Source organism: Diabrotica virgifera, chromosome 5 (assembly GCF_917563875.1).
Source record: "Diabrotica virgifera virgifera chromosome 5, PGI_DIABVI_V3a".
Classification (NCBI taxonomy): Eukaryota; Metazoa; Arthropoda; class Insecta; order Coleoptera; family Chrysomelidae; genus Diabrotica; species Diabrotica virgifera.
In genome coordinates, this window is record NC_065447.1 from 251,598,912 (window position 1) to 251,614,929 (window position 16,018).

General features: G+C 33.4%; 1 protein-coding gene across 3 annotated transcripts in view; it reads left to right on the forward strand.

Moving 5' to 3' along the window:
• The window catches only part of LOC126884830 (aminopeptidase N-like), a 174,358-nt gene that overhangs the window by 151,614 nt on the left and 6,726 nt on the right, over nt 1-16,018 (forward strand). For 2 of the 3 annotated variants that reach the window (XM_050651092.1, XM_050651091.1), the window contains 4 exons: nt 1,341-1,527; nt 3,087-3,358; nt 8,237-8,275; nt 15,639-15,820. In XM_050651092.1, the coding sequence (XP_050507049.1) occupies nt 1,341-1,527; nt 3,087-3,358; nt 8,237-8,275; nt 15,639-15,820 (680 nt within the window). The remainder of the gene's footprint in view (nt 1-1,340; nt 1,528-3,086; nt 3,359-8,236; nt 8,276-15,638; nt 15,821-16,018) is intronic. The other variant, XM_050651094.1, reaches the window with a different exon arrangement.

A 16,018-nucleotide genomic window follows, 5' to 3' on the forward strand; every position in this document is an offset into this window, starting at 1 on the left:
GTTTAAAATGAATGGCTTTTGAAAAAAATAAGATCAAATTATAGAGCGCATATTCAAATTTTCTTAAAAATCTTTCTTTTCTCCATGTAACTTGAAAATCATAAGAGATACTGTTATAAAAAATAAAATAAAAATGTTTATCTAGAAGAAACCTACATTTTTGTATGGCATCTTTTTTTTTTTGGTATCTCTTATCATTTTCGAGTTACATGGAGAAATAGGAAGATTTTTAAGAAAATTTAAAAATGCGCTCAATAATTTGATCTTATTTTTTTTCAAAAACCATTCATTTTAAACCCGCTCAACTTTTTGAACATAAGAAAAAACACTATAGTAAAATGTATTGTAGAAGAAAAACGATGTATTTAAATTATTGTGGATGAGGGGTTAAATACACTTCTCATTTTTTTCTTAAAATACGTTAGTCATCAAATTTTTTACAGTTTATCTCGCATAGTTTGAATGTAATCGACATTTAATATTGCTTAATTTATAGGTCTTTTCAAGCACAACAAAAGTTATTGATGGCATTATATACCTAAAATCGACCGTTTCTTTGTTATTTCAAGTTAAATACACTGATTTGAGCATGCACCAAGAAATCAAGTTTTTTAAATTACCATATCTCTTTTTCTGTTATAACTAGAAGATTCATAAAGGAAAGAATCTCTTTGTTATTTTATAAGCTACAAAAATGTTTTATATATTTTTTTAGATAGATGCATAGTTTTTAAGGTATTCGCAAAAAACCGTTTGAAAAGGTGTTATGTTTCAATGAAAATGGCAAATTTTCAACCAGGAATATCTCAAAGTATCGAGTTTTCGAAAAAAAAAATATAGAACAGTTTTTGCTTAGTATTAAGTTCTCTAGCAACTTCCGTAGTTATTTAAGCAAAAAAATTTCCACCCCCGAGAAGGGGTGGGAACCGCCCCCAAGACAAAAGCACACATCGGCATAGGGTAGACTTTGTTTCTTGGGCTATTCCCTACTTACTGTGAAAATATCACGTAAATCGATATAGTAGGATGGAATTCGGAGCATACCACATACCCTCATTGACTGCCCTATATGTGATCTACCCATCTCTTTTGAGATCTTCCTATACTTCTAGTCGTCCTCTTTGGTCTCCATTCTTTGGGAATGGAAACTATGTCATCTGCAAATCTCAAATGGTTTAAGTATGATACTTCGATGTTTATACTCTTGTTGTTCCATTCTAATTCTTAAAAATGTCTTCTAGCTCAAAGGTGAATAGTTTGCTGCTAAATAAAGGTTGGCCAATATGGCCAATATCATTCTATTTATGACCAAATTAACTACAAATAAATTATATTTTCAGAAAAGATTCCTTTACCGAATGAGGGACGAAAAGTCAAGCTACTGGGTTCCGTTATCATTTACTACTAATGTAAAGCCAAATTACACTGACACTTTCCCTAAATTTTGGCTGAAGGGCGAGTATGAAACCGTGCAAAATGTTAACTTAGCGGATATCAAATGGTACCTCCTAAATTTAAACCAAACAGGTATGTACAAGTCCAATACACACTTTGTTTTTAAATAATTCACAAAAATCATAATTATATAGTATTTTGTTGATTGTTTCTAATATTATCCATCTCTTCCAAAAAAACACGACAGTTTCAACCTCCACAAGAAACTTAAATATACCTACGGAATTAGAAAACTGAAAAATGCTCACTTAAAAACGGAGACAAAAAATTTTATGATAACGAACAACAGTGCAAATAATGGGAGAGATACATCAGTAACCTTACTTTTTGACGATACCTCTCGAGAAAATATTACACATACACATACTATATGTGACAACCACTTTGAGAGAAGTCCCAGTATACTGAAATCAGAAGCCAGAAAAGCAATCCTGCCAGCCAAAATTAAACTTTTGGACAAAGAAACCATTACTTACCTATTTAACCACTTGCTTTAACAAAATTGACAAGGAAGAAAAATACCAGATGATTGGTTGGAGTCACTGTATATACTACCAAAGGAAAAGCAGACCCACCAAATTCAACGATTTTAGACTAATCAGTGTAATGAGCAACACAATTTAGATACTTTTACGAATTATACAAAACCGGGTATTCCTTCTGTGCCAAAGTGGAATGGATAATAAGCAATCTGGATTTAGAAATGGTCTAGGAACTAGAGAGGCACTATTTTGTATGAGCGTTCTCTTACAAAAAACTTGTGAGTTCCGAAAAACCGTTTATGTTTGTTTCATCGACTTCGAAAAGGCGTTCGACAGAGTACAACAAGGTACATATATCGATTGCCTGCGGGCAGTAGGACTTACTACTACGATACAAAACTGCTAAAATAATTATATTAGAATCAAGTGGCCGGTACCCAAATTGGAGCCAGTCGTATTGAAAAACTACCCATGAAACGTGGAGTACGACAGGGTTATTTTGTGTCACCCAGTCTTTTTAATCTATACTCTGAAGAAATCTTTGAGATGCTTTGGATGGCAGACAAGAGGGAGTAAAACTAGGTGGAGAAGTAATCAACAATATCGGATACGCTGACAATACAGCCGTTCTTGCAGAAAATTTACAAGACCTCCAGACATTAGTAAATCTAACCAGTGAAGCAAGTTATCGGAGAGGTGTTTTTAAAATTAACATTTCAGAGACAAAGTGGATGGCAGTTAGAAATTAGAAAGAGTAATATAGATCAGTCTGATTTCTCTAAATGAAGAGGAGATTTTGAGAACCATTTTGAATACTTTCCCAGCGCTGGTTAGATGTAAATTGTGACTCTGATGAAGAAATAATAACGAGGCTCGAAATATCACGTAAGGCTTTTGTGACCTGGAAACTCGTATTATAGTAATTCGATAACTTCCTTCAGATAAACTTAACAAAAGCTCTTGGTCATTTGATAGATTTTCTATTTGTTGCATAAGAAATACAGCGTCTGTATGACCTTCGAGATCTAGAAATACAGCGTCTGTATGACCTTCGGGATCTAAATTCTCCTTCTTCTGCTAATGTTATGTATTTATTTTGTTTGGAATTATGGTTAGTATATCTAATATCGTCGATTTTCAATCTTCTAGGCTACTTTATTGTCAACTACGACGAAAGAAACTGGATGAGTCTCGTCGAAGCCATCATGGAAGTGCCTACTAGCATCAGAGCGCAGCTGATATCGGACTCCATGGATTTAGCAAGGGCAAATATCATTAGCTACGACATACCCCTAAGGATGATTGCTAAGATGGCGATTCGTGACAATAACATTATGTTTGTACCAACAGCGATAGCCTTCGAGAAGCTGAAGTACTTGAGTGATATCCTTTCTTCCACACCAGCTTTCGGATTTTTCGAGGTAAGGAACATAAGGTATTATTAAAAAGAAAGGACACCGCACACATCTTCTGAAAAATATGTCACTCAAATGAAATAAAATTTACATGAATATATTGGTCTTAAAATTACACTAATCTCATATAATTGCACCAACTCTGTACTTTGAATAATAAGAGCGTAAATTGATATAAATAATCTAAAATCAAATGGAAATGTACGTGTGTCAAAGAGAGAAAAAAGATATTCTAATGCGGTAATCCATAAATCATTCTGAGGGATTAAGTCTGAGGCTTACTTGTATCTCATCTTGTTATTATTGATAATAAAGTAGGTATAATTTGGTCAGTCGTACTTTCTCTAATCCTCTTATCTCATGCTGAGTAAAGCCTTGTGAATAGCCACTAAACTAATATTACTGATGAATGAATGACAGTTTTATGAACTTCAAAAATGTGATTTCGCTAAACTTTAATTACAATTAACGCCTTTAATAACGATAATTCAGAATTGGCGCAATGATATGAAATTATTTAAATTACGAGACTAATCTATTCATGTAAATGTTATTTCATTTGAGTGGCATTATATTTTCCATAAGATGTGTGCGGTGATCAATCAATTTTAAAATGTTAATCAGTTATAAGCTAATTTTTATATTACGGTGTTAAATAAAATATTTCCATGGGTACTGCTTAGGGTTATAGAAAACTGTAACTCTCTTATAACCAGATTCATAATCATAACGAGTAAATTTGCCTGTTTCCTAGGTTCTTTGTTCAATCTTCGCTTGTCCACTGCTGGACATAGATCCCACTCATAATTTTCTATCCGTTTCGATCTTGTGCCTCTTGCATCCAATTCATTTGACAACATTTTAGACCATCAGTCCAACATGTTGGTGGACGATCTCTGCTTCGGTAGACATCATCTCTTGGTCTCCATTCCATCTCATCTCCATTCCACTATCCGCTTTGTCTATCTATTATCTGTTATTCGAGCCACATTACCTACCCAGTTCTATTTCAGTGTTGCTACTCTCTCTACTGCATCAGCCACTCCTGATCTTTGTCGTATCTGGCGGTTTGGGGCCTTGACTCGTAGTGAAACGCCCAACAGCACGCTCCATCACCCTTTGAGACACACGGATCTTTTGCACTGTTCTCTTTGGCATCGTCAACGTTTTCCCTCCGTAAGTCAACACTGGCAAAACACACAGATTAAAGGTTTTTCTTTTAAGGCATATTGGCACGTCAGATGATTTAAAAATATTATTCAGCTTCCCGAAGGCTGTCCAAGTCAGTCTTATACGACGGAGAAGCTCAACGGTTTGGTTATCTTTTCCTGTGTAAATCTCATGACTAAAGTCCGGCTTATAAGCATAACAAAAAGGTCAAAATAAGCACTTTATAAGCAAAAAATGTCGCAAAGTTTTTATGAAATAAGCAAGGTTCAAGACATATTTTCACCAATTAAAACACCAAAATACCAATTTAAGAGGCACAACTTAAAAATGAAAAGTATTTTACAGCAATATAATAAATTTGGGCTGTCTGCAGACAAATATTAGTTTATTACATATGGACACTTATACCGAAGGGTTTTTCCGTTTATCTCCTAAGCCTAAGGCAGGGGTGGCGAACCTTTTTATATTAGAAGGCCATTTTTCATTTTACCATTTTTGAGAAGGCCGCATGCATATATACATACGATTTAATTAAAGGGATTTATATGCAAAATTAAAATACATAATTTTCTTTGCAATTAAATAGTTTATTTTTTAAAATGACATACAATTAATAAATACCAAAAAATTTGACATTTAATTTTACGATCCAGAAAATTAATGGGATTTCTGTGGTTGTTTATTGGATGACAAAAAAGAAATATTTGGTTCAATTGACGTGGTACGTAATTTAAGTTGATCTTCCAAATGAACATCACTTATTTGACTTTTTAGGCGGGTTTTAATTTGAGTCATGTATGAAAATGTTGCCTCGCAACATTATGTACTTCCAAAACATGATCTTCGTGCGTGTTGTCAGACGAGGATAAATAACTGCAGTCTTCCATATTTCAACAGGATCTTTTTTTGAATCGAATTGTGATTTAAAGATATTATCTTCTATCTCAAATAATTCCATTTGATATTCTTTGGGCGCTACGTCGATATCAACAACGTGTGGTTCGAAAGTTAATTTAAGTGTGACAACAAGTTTTTCAAAATCTGAGAACCTTTTATTATATTCTTCAATTAATATATTCAGAACAGAAACATACTCATCCAAGTTTTGAGGGGTATAACTTTACTCCATCATAATTTCCGATAACTGTGGGAAATGTTCTTTAGAAATTTCTAATCGACTTAGTAAATATTTAAAGAATAAAAGTTTTTTTCGAAAAGCTTGAATTTTTTGCCACATTTCGTATATATATTTAGTTTTTCCCTGCAAGTTTAAATTCAATTCATTTTGCTTCATTGTCATGTCACATAAAAAGGCAGCATTTCTACAAAATTCTTTATCTGATAAATCGCAATATTTCTTTTGTTCTTCAAAAAATGTAATTATTTGTTGACGCAGGGTGAATATTTTTAGCAAAACTTGTCCTCTTGATAGCCAACGTATTTTGCTATGATATGGTAAGTCTCCATTGAATGTGTCATTATCTGACATTAATATATCTCGAAATTGACGATGACGCATTGAACTTGATCGAATAAAATTTACAATACTAATAATTTTTTCTAAAGTATCGTTCAAACTAGCCGACTTAGCACATAGGTTGAAGCCAAACAGTTTATAGGCGCGGGGAAAGAATCGAGATGATAGCAGATAGAATGTGACATTTCCTTCTTAGTCAGTGGCGTACCTTCCAATAATTGAACGGTATTTGAAACAATTTTTTTGTTTGAATAAATGATTACTAATGGTATTTTTAGTATCGTAAACTTTTTTTTATCGTTTAGTATCGTAAAATTTTTATAATTTTTAATTTATGAAAAGGCCACATGCGGCCGTAAGGCCGCACGTTCGCCACCCCTGGCCTAAGGAATTAAAATTATTATAGTTTATTGAATTATTAGATTTTTATAGCTCTGTATATTTCATAGAATTTTGTTTAAGACAGGAAGTTACACATGAAATTTAACTATATTTTATCATAAGAAGTAAAATAAGCAAGCTACATATCTTTAAAATAAGTATTTTTACTAAAAATCCTAATTATAAGCAAAAAAAAAATCAAAATGCTTATAATCCGGCCTTTACTTATGACCTAGGTATTTATAAGCCATTACCTGGTCTATGGATCTTCTTCCTACGCATATATCTTCGCTGACTACAAGAGGTGTCATTATCTGGGTTTTCAGTATATTTATTTTCAATCCTCTTCTAGCGAGGAAAGGTAGAACTGATTTAAAAGTTCTTTGGCCACATCTATCCTATCAGCTATTAGTACAATATCATCTGCAAACCTCAGATGGCTAAGCTTTTCAACGTTTATGTTTATGCCCTTGTCGGCCAGTTTTGTTTTTTTACATATACTTATATTCCAAAAGCGTAGTGAACAGTGTCAGTGATATGGTATCCCCCTGATGTACTCCACGTTGTACCTGGAATTTCTTGGTTTGTCGATCACCCCCTCTAACACTGGCTGTTGCGTTTTGGTATACTTAGGTAAGGTGCCCAAATACCGTCCCCTTAAGCAAAATCTTAAATTGTGAAAATTGATTTAGAGTTACGATAATGGAAAAAACTTATTTAAGTAACTCAACTCTATACCTAAGAGTTTTGCTAGTAAGATTCTACTTAATAAATTTTCTCTAATGAAAAATAAATAAATAAATAATCAAAATAAGGCAAATTTAGATTATTTAGAAATGGTATCCCAATTCCGTCCCCCACCCATTTCCAGATAATATCTATGATTTTTTTGTAAAACATGATTTAAACAGCATTAATACTTTTTTTATTAAATTGATTGACATAAGAACATGTTTATACATTTTATAGATAAATTATATATATTTACACATACAGACATAAATCATATATAAATTTTTTGACTTTGGTTGAAGATGAACACATCTCCCTTTACCGTTAAAGCATTCTGAACACGTTATCCATTTTTCTCTTCACTTGTCTTGTCAAGAACGTTTTCCACAAATGGCACATGGTGCATCGTCAACACTATGACTATGGTCATCATCGGTTGACACCAGTAGACGTCAAAGGGGACGGATTTAGGAATTTCGTTATATAAAACATGGCTGCTGCTCGTGACGAAACGAGTAGAACTACAAGGCTGTAAAAACTCAACCATAATAGTTAAAAGGGGATACTACTATTACCTATCGCTAAATAAATATAAACTTACCTTGAAGAGTCAACATAAGTATTTAAAATTTATTACACACTGTAGCAAGCTACTACAAAAACTATTTATGAAAAATTAAAGAGTAAATGAACAGATCAAAGAATCTACGCCACTGCTACTAGTAAACTGAATCGTTTTGAAGAGTTTCCTTACTCTCTCGCAAGGTTGCAGTACTGTCAGTAGAAGTTACAGGGGGGACGAATTTAGGACAGGGGACGGATTTTGGGCACTTTACCTTATGCGTTTAATTATATTTATATACCGATAGTCAATTCGGCATTCTGTCAAGGCTTCCAATATTTTTTGTTGATTTGCTGTCACAGGCCTTTTTCATAGTCCACAAATATTAAAGCTTAAGAATAAATATTTGGATTAAAATAAAAATCATTTCAATAAGTGTTTAAAAATAAAATCAAGAAATATTTTATTTAAAACTAAGAGCTAAACGCTAACATCGTACCTAAACAAATATATCAAACAAAAACAGATAAACCTTTTTCTTAAAATGTTTCATTTTGTGCAGCATTATCCTAAATTGTATGACAATGACATTGACAGAAAGGTAAGATTTTAATTAACATATTTTAAAAAATCGTGTTCTTCTGAAAATTTGCTACATAGAGCTACACTAATACTGTGGAGATGCTTTTTCACTAGTACAGAACGCTCAAAGTTAATTAATCAAAGTGTTGGTATTACAATATTAATTATCATTACATAACATAAATTCATCATCACTTTCTTCCATTCTTCCATCTAAAACATTCTTCCATCTTTCTCTGTCGAGTGTCTGTCTTCTCCATCCCCTTACTCCATTACCATCATCAACATCTATTCCATCCATCGTCGGATGTAACGAGTAACGATGTAAGCCTCCCTTGTATATCCATATGTACTGATGTGATCTTGATTATTGATATGAGATAATATTCTTATATGTCACTTAATTTAATCAATGTATTAATACTAATCTAATTAATTAACCAGATCACATATCAATATGTTTTCAATCTCAGGGCGAATTATAAATTAGTTACTTACTTTCGTGGCTTCTAAATATTTCTTAATGGTTCCTAATCGGGATAGAAAAGAAAAGAGTAAAAAAAATACACATATGGGTTACAATTATAATCAAAATATTTTTTATTTTATTTAAAAGGCAATCAATGCTTAATATTTGCTATTTCTTATTATTCTTAAACATAACATTTACAAATGGGAATCTTATTTCCTTTTGGTTTTCAATTGAAAGTTTTTATTAACATTTAACTATTAGGAGTTATTAGGAACAACTCTATTTAAGTTTGATGAAGCTTTTCTGATATTATTGATTATGTTATTCAATTTTTTATGTGGAATTTAATACGAAAAACCCATACATTCATGTCCAAACAAATGAGACTGACCTTTTCCTGGTGAACTGAAAATGTCCTCACACAAGACCCGTTTCCTGCTATCCTTGGCTGCGATCAAACCTCGTCCTGGCTTCCAGTAATGTTCTCCTTTGAAAAACTAGCTCGTATAGCTCTCGTTCCTGCGTCTGTCGTGATGCTGTGTTCTACCTTTCTCGAAACTGCTATCAGCTACCGGGACACGCTTGGCTCAAGGAGGTTCTTTTACTCTCGACCTGGCCTACTTCTCGTTCCACGATAGATACTCCACACTCACGGAACTACATCGGCTTTCTCACTCTCCGTACACTACCGTCTACTACTCGACTTCACTTCTCGACAGCTCAAAACATTCTGATCTCACTTTGTCATCCATTCCCCTACTTTCTAAATATCCCTTCCAGATTCACAAATCAATCTTCCACCACCAACTCTCATTCGTAATATTCCTCAAAACCAATTTTTAATCTTTCTAAATATGCTTAATGGATTTCAAAAGAAAATATGTAATTCCCATTCTAAAATACTTTCTAACTATTTAAAAATTTTAATGACCTATTCTCTCTTTCAAATGAGTCTTATTTAGCATAGGCTAATGATCGAAACCTTCCGCGAAAAACGATAATGAACTATCATCTATTTCACTGAGTTTTATTTAGCATAGGCTAATGATCGACCTTCCGAGAAGAACGATAATGGTACGCGTCATTCACTTTGTTTATCTAAGCACATTGTTCCGAGTTTCGTACGCTTATTCTAATCACTTCTTAAAATTAAATATAACAATTTGTTGTATACAGGTTGTTCTAAATTTATATGCCCGAGGTTGAGAAAATTAAAAATATTTTATATTAAAGTGAATTTTGTTTATAATTATCAAATTTTAATTTTTATATCAAATAGAAATATAACAGTACATATATCCATTAATTGCTGTTCGTTGTTTTCTTCGTCCATTCGTGGCCAGCTCTTCGCTTGATGTCATCAGCCCATCTGGTTTGAGGTCTGCCTCTGGGCTGGTAATACGTCTGGTGGCTGAGCTATAGCCCCCTAAGTCCGGGATTACTTGGATGTATAATAAAATACCTTCATTCTCACTATAATTATATTTAAACTTCACAGTGTTCATTTAAACATAACAACAGTCTATTTGTAAACAATAGCAATGTCACGACTAGCGTATTATTTCTTCATCGCGTGACTAATCGATTGATCTGAATGGGTCGTCGCTTCTTCTTGTTGGTTTATATATACAATACTAAATCACAACATAGATAGTTCAATTAATAGCGGTCAATGCCGATCATATGTACATTAATATAAACTATATTATATTTTATTTCGTAGAAGTTCTGTTCAATGCTAAGGGTTAACGTACCACGTTACACCTCTACTTCTTTTACTTGTTTTTGGTCGCCATTGAAGAATTCGCTTCGTCCAACGGTTGTCTTCCTTTCTTCCTATGTATTATGCTCAGTTCCATTTTAACATGACAATCTTTTGGATCACATCTGTTACTTTTAATCATCTTCTTTTTTCTTCGTTGGATTTGCGATCGCTGAGCTTAATGTTGAGCATTCCCTGTTCCATAGCTCTCTGAGTTACTTAAAGTTTGTGGACTACGCTATTTTTAAAAGCCCATGTTTCTGTTCTATATGTCAGAACCAGCAATATGTACTGATCGAAGGTTTTTGCCTTTAAAATATTTGTTAAGTTTGAATACTGTTTGTAATCAACCACAATGTACAGCTACGCTTGCAATAATATATGCACCAGGAGAAGATGACAAAGCCGAAGCAAAGAATCAATTTTGGACTCAACTACAAGAGACAATTGACGATTATGAAGGAAGGTTGATAATACCGGGAGATTATAACGCCAGAGTGAGAAAATATCATAAAAAATGCCATGGAGCAATAGGTATACATGGGGAAAATGCAATAAACACCAATGGAAAGAAACTACTACAGTTCTGCATCGACTTCATCGATAACGATTTGACTATAAACAATACATTTTTCGAGCACAACTGGATCCACAAAATAACAAGAGAAGTACCCACACGAAACGAACTCTCAATAATAGACTATATAATAACACATAGGTATTGTAAGAAACAAATTAGAGGTGTAAGAGTCAAAAGAAGTTTTGAAGCAGGCACTGACCATTTCCTTGTAGAAACTAGAATTAGAATGAATCCAATGCTAAATAATAAGGGTGGAGACAGAGGAAGGGCCACAATAGAACGAATAAAGAGCTATAAGCTGCGAGATCCACAAAGAAGGATAAGATATGTGGAAGAAACGGAAAAGCAAATGCAAAACTCTAACAGGGAGGAACAAAAGACGAATTTAGAGGATAAATGGAATGAATTCAAAGACTCAATATTAAAAGTGGCAAGACCAATATGTGGATATAGTAGAAGTAGTAATACCAAGAAATAAACAAGCTGGTGGAGCGGAAATATCAAGAAAGAAGTTAAAGAAAAGAAAAAATTGTGGAAAAATTATTTACAAAGTAGAAGTCAACAAACATATGACATGTACAAAATACAAAGAAATAAAGTTAAAGAAATGATCAAAGAGGCAAAAAATGATAGCTGGGAAGGAAGAAAAATGCAGGAAAATAGTAAAGGAAAAAAAAGTTATTTTACAGAACACTGAGAAACATGAAAAAACCAAAAAGAGTAAATCTTAATCAAATAAAAGATCAACAGGGAAATATCATAACAGACGAAGAAAAAATTATCGAGCGCTGGCAAGAATATTTTACAGGCCGACTAAATAGTGAAGATAAAATATTGATAAAGGAAAAGGAAAATGAGGCCGACAACATAACCGAATCAAATGAATCTGGAATACATATGGAAGAGCTAGAGGAAGCTTTGAGTACAATTAAAGTAGGTAAAGCACCAGGATGTGATCAGCTAGATGCAGAATTATTAAAATTCCTAGGACCAAATGGAAAGAAAGAATTGCTGGAAATACTAAATATGGCCTGGAAAACTAAAAATATTCCATCGGATTGGAACATCGCAACAATTTTGCCAATACTTAGGAAAGGAGATACTACGGTTTGCGAAAATTATAGAGGAATATCTCTATTATGCGCAGGACTAAAAATATACGAAATAATAATAGAAAGTAAATTACCTAAGTAAGACGATAGAACAGAGACTAGCAGTTGCACAAAGTGGATTTAGACCAGCGCACAGTGTACAAGATCACAATTTTACTTTGCAACAAATAATTGAAAAAGCTCTAGTCAAAAATAAAGAAATCTATTTAGCATTCTTAGATATGAAAAAGGCGTTTGATATGGTGGACAGGGCAGGAATCTGGAAGAGCCTAGAAAACAAGAATGTAGATGAAGAACTGTTGAAGGTGGTATGTAGTCTGTATGAAAATACAAATAACCAAGTAAGAACAAGAAACAAAAGTTCAAAAATCTTCAAAAATAACGATGGAGTCACACAGGGTGGTGTATTGAGTCCATTATTGTTTATAAGCGTTATGGACGAAGTAATAAAAGCTTGTTGGCCAAAAACAAAAAAATATATTGCAGGATACAGAAATATGCAAGTAGTCAAAGTAGAAGCATGTGTATTTGCGGATGATATAGTGCTTATAGCAAAAACAGAAAAAGACCTTCAAAAGAACATGACAATGTGGACAGAAGAATTAAAACCATACAACTTAAGAGTAAACATCGAGAAAACTAAAGTGATGGTAGTAACAAAAAACAACACAAAAATAAACATTAACATTGAAGGAAATATAATCGAACAGATAGAAGTATTCAAGTACTTAGGGATAAGTTTGAATAACAAAGGGACACAAGAAGACGAGATTGGTGCCAGAATAAACTCAGAAACTAAATTATATCATGCACTATACAAAAACTTCTTGAACAGAAAAGAAATAACTACAAAAACTAAAATGATCGTATACCAAACAGTGTACCAACCTGTATTAACCTACGCCTGTATTAACCTACGGGGCAGAAAACTGGGTACTTGACGAAAGACAAACAAACCTACTGCAAGCAAGTGAAATGAAATATTTGAGGAAAGTGCTGGGTGTTAGAAGAACAGACAGAATAAGAAACGAAGACATTAGACAAGAACTAGGAACGAAATCGCTAAAGGTAAAAGCAGAAGAAAAGAAACTGAAATGGTGGAGACACATGATCAGAATGAACGAAACTAGACAAGTAAAGAAGATATGGGAGGCGAGAAGAATAGGGAAAAATCGTAGAGGACGACCAAGAAAAACATGGAACAAAAGCATAAATGAGATTCTCAAAGAAAGAGGGAAGACATGGAGTGAGGCGAAGGAACTAGCTAGAGACAGAAAAGAGTGGCGTAAATTTGTAGACAAAATTTAAGAAAGCTTGTACACCTCGACACCTACGGGTATAAGCGGTTTTCGATTATGTATGTATGTATGTAAGTATGTATTGGAATCAACCAAATGCTTCCCATGCTAAACAACATCTTCTAGTTAAATCAGCCTTTATTAAGCTGTGACAGTTCGATTTTTTCCTAAGTATATACATATACGACTCAACCTTTTCTGTATTATTATTTCCAGAATTATATCCTCAGTTAGATCTAGAGGTTCGTTGGCTAGATATTTAGTTTTTGCCAAATTTATTTTTAATCCTATTTCTTTTGATTTTGCATCGAGGTCTAATAGCATTTCCTGCCACTTTTCTCTGTCTTTTGATATTAGCGCAACATCATCGGCAAATCTCAGATGGTTCAGGGTTTCGTCGTCTATAGTTACTCCTTTATTAGCCAATTCCAAACATATTCGGAACAGTTCGGAACATATCTTCTAGAGCTAAAGTAAATAGTTTGAGTGAGATAGAATATCCTTGTCTAACCTCTGTCTGTAGTTTTACCTTCTCTGTTTTCCCCTCAGCTTTTATTTGGGATATTGTATTGTCATATGTATACTTGATGACTTTTAAACTAAACTCAATCAACTCTATTGTTGCTTAAGGCATTAAGCATTATCCAAATTTCTATGGAGTCAAATGCCTTCTCGTAATCTACCATATCTATCCAATAAAAAGTTCGATGTTTTCTACGGCGTTTTTGATACATGTGAAAGTTTCAAGAGCTACAGAGCTCTGGTAGCTTATTTTTGGAAATAGCGCGACCAATTTTTGTCAAAATTTGTACAATTCACTATTCCCTTTAATATCAGGCGTATGTGTTACAAAAAAATACAGCCTGCTATAAATGTCGGCTTTTTCTATTAGCTGCTTTTTGTGAGTGATTGATGTTAGTTTTAGAAAAAGGAGTTATATAGTTACATAGTTACATAGTTTTGCAAGTAATTTTCGTAAAAACGTAAAAATTTTGTCCATTACTAATTGTGTAATTATTGGTATCAGTACAAAATATGTTAGAAATAAGGAAGAGATAAGAAAGTATAGCAAACTATTGTCTCAGATTTGATTTTAGTAATGGACAAAAAAATACAAGAAAGGTCAAATGAAAAGCCTAAAAAAGGTAGCATTGGCAAATGTCCGTTTTAACATGATTAAAATTTAAAAAACTGTTTAGGCTATATACCATTTGAAGCACTGAAATTATTTCAAGAATGCGTCAATACGATGGAGTAACGATTGAGACTAAAGTGGATCATATAAATAAGTTGGAAGCATTTGAGATGTGGTGCTATAGAAGGATTTTGAAAATACCATGGATCCAACGAGTTACAAATGCAAAAGTGTTAAGAAGGCTACAAAAGGATTGCGAGGTCACAAAGAACATTAAAACAACAAAGCTGAAATATTTAGGGCACATTACCAGAGGTACAAAATATGAGATATTAAGGCTCATAATGCAGCGTAAAATTAAGGGTAAGAGATCCATAGGAAGACGAAGAATTTCCTGGCAGAGAAACCTAAGAGAGTGGTATAGTTGCAGCTCAGTAAATCTTTTCAGAGCAGCCGCCATTAAGGTACGGATAGCTGTACTGTGATGATAGCCAACCTCCGATAGGAGAAGGAACTACAAGAAGAAGAAGAACGATTTAGTCTGAAGTTCTATTTGATTCGACAGAAATGTTCTTTACTGTATACAGAAAATATTGTCTGTTGATTGTGGCATTCTCAACCTTTGGGTTTTTGTTGGTTAATAAGTATTTCCAGTTAGTGTATTGTTGAGTAATATATAAAGTCTGACAAATATTGAAAACATTACACATCTTTTAGGATTTTCATACTTCCTCATATCTTTGGCATGATTTTTAATTCAAAAAGAAACCACAACTAGAATAAAAATGAACATCAACAGGTTTGTTCCAGCACAACGGGAAACCGTCCATATAACGATCACCGTCCTGCGCATTAAAGAAAATAACCCATGTAACGCACGAAATACAAACACAGAACGCATGGAACGTATTATTTTATAATAACATGATCGTTAGATTACGGTTCTCGTTGTGTTGGAACAAACCTAATATATTAATATTTTACGTAATATTTATTGATACAATATTTCTCGCTTATTTCTAGAGTTTCCATCAAACTATTTTCAAAGAATCGTACAAAAAGGTGGCATTAGAAGATCCTTTCGACGACTATAGAACAAGAAGAATCCGTACAACAGTACTCAACTGGTCGTGTAGAAGTAGTGAGACAAGATGTGCACATCTCTCCAAAATCCAGTTCAGACAATGGATGGTGGGAGCAAAGAGGTAAAGTATAAAAATACAAACTTTATTATATTTAATGGACTTAATCAAATACATTAAGAACAATAAGGGCCAAAAGAAAAAGCAATTACAGTGTGGTATATACAAATTAACATGTGGTGAGTGTCAAAAAACTTACATCGGTCAAACTGGCAGAACCTTTGACAAACGTATAGCAGAACACAAAAGGGCTTTCAATAA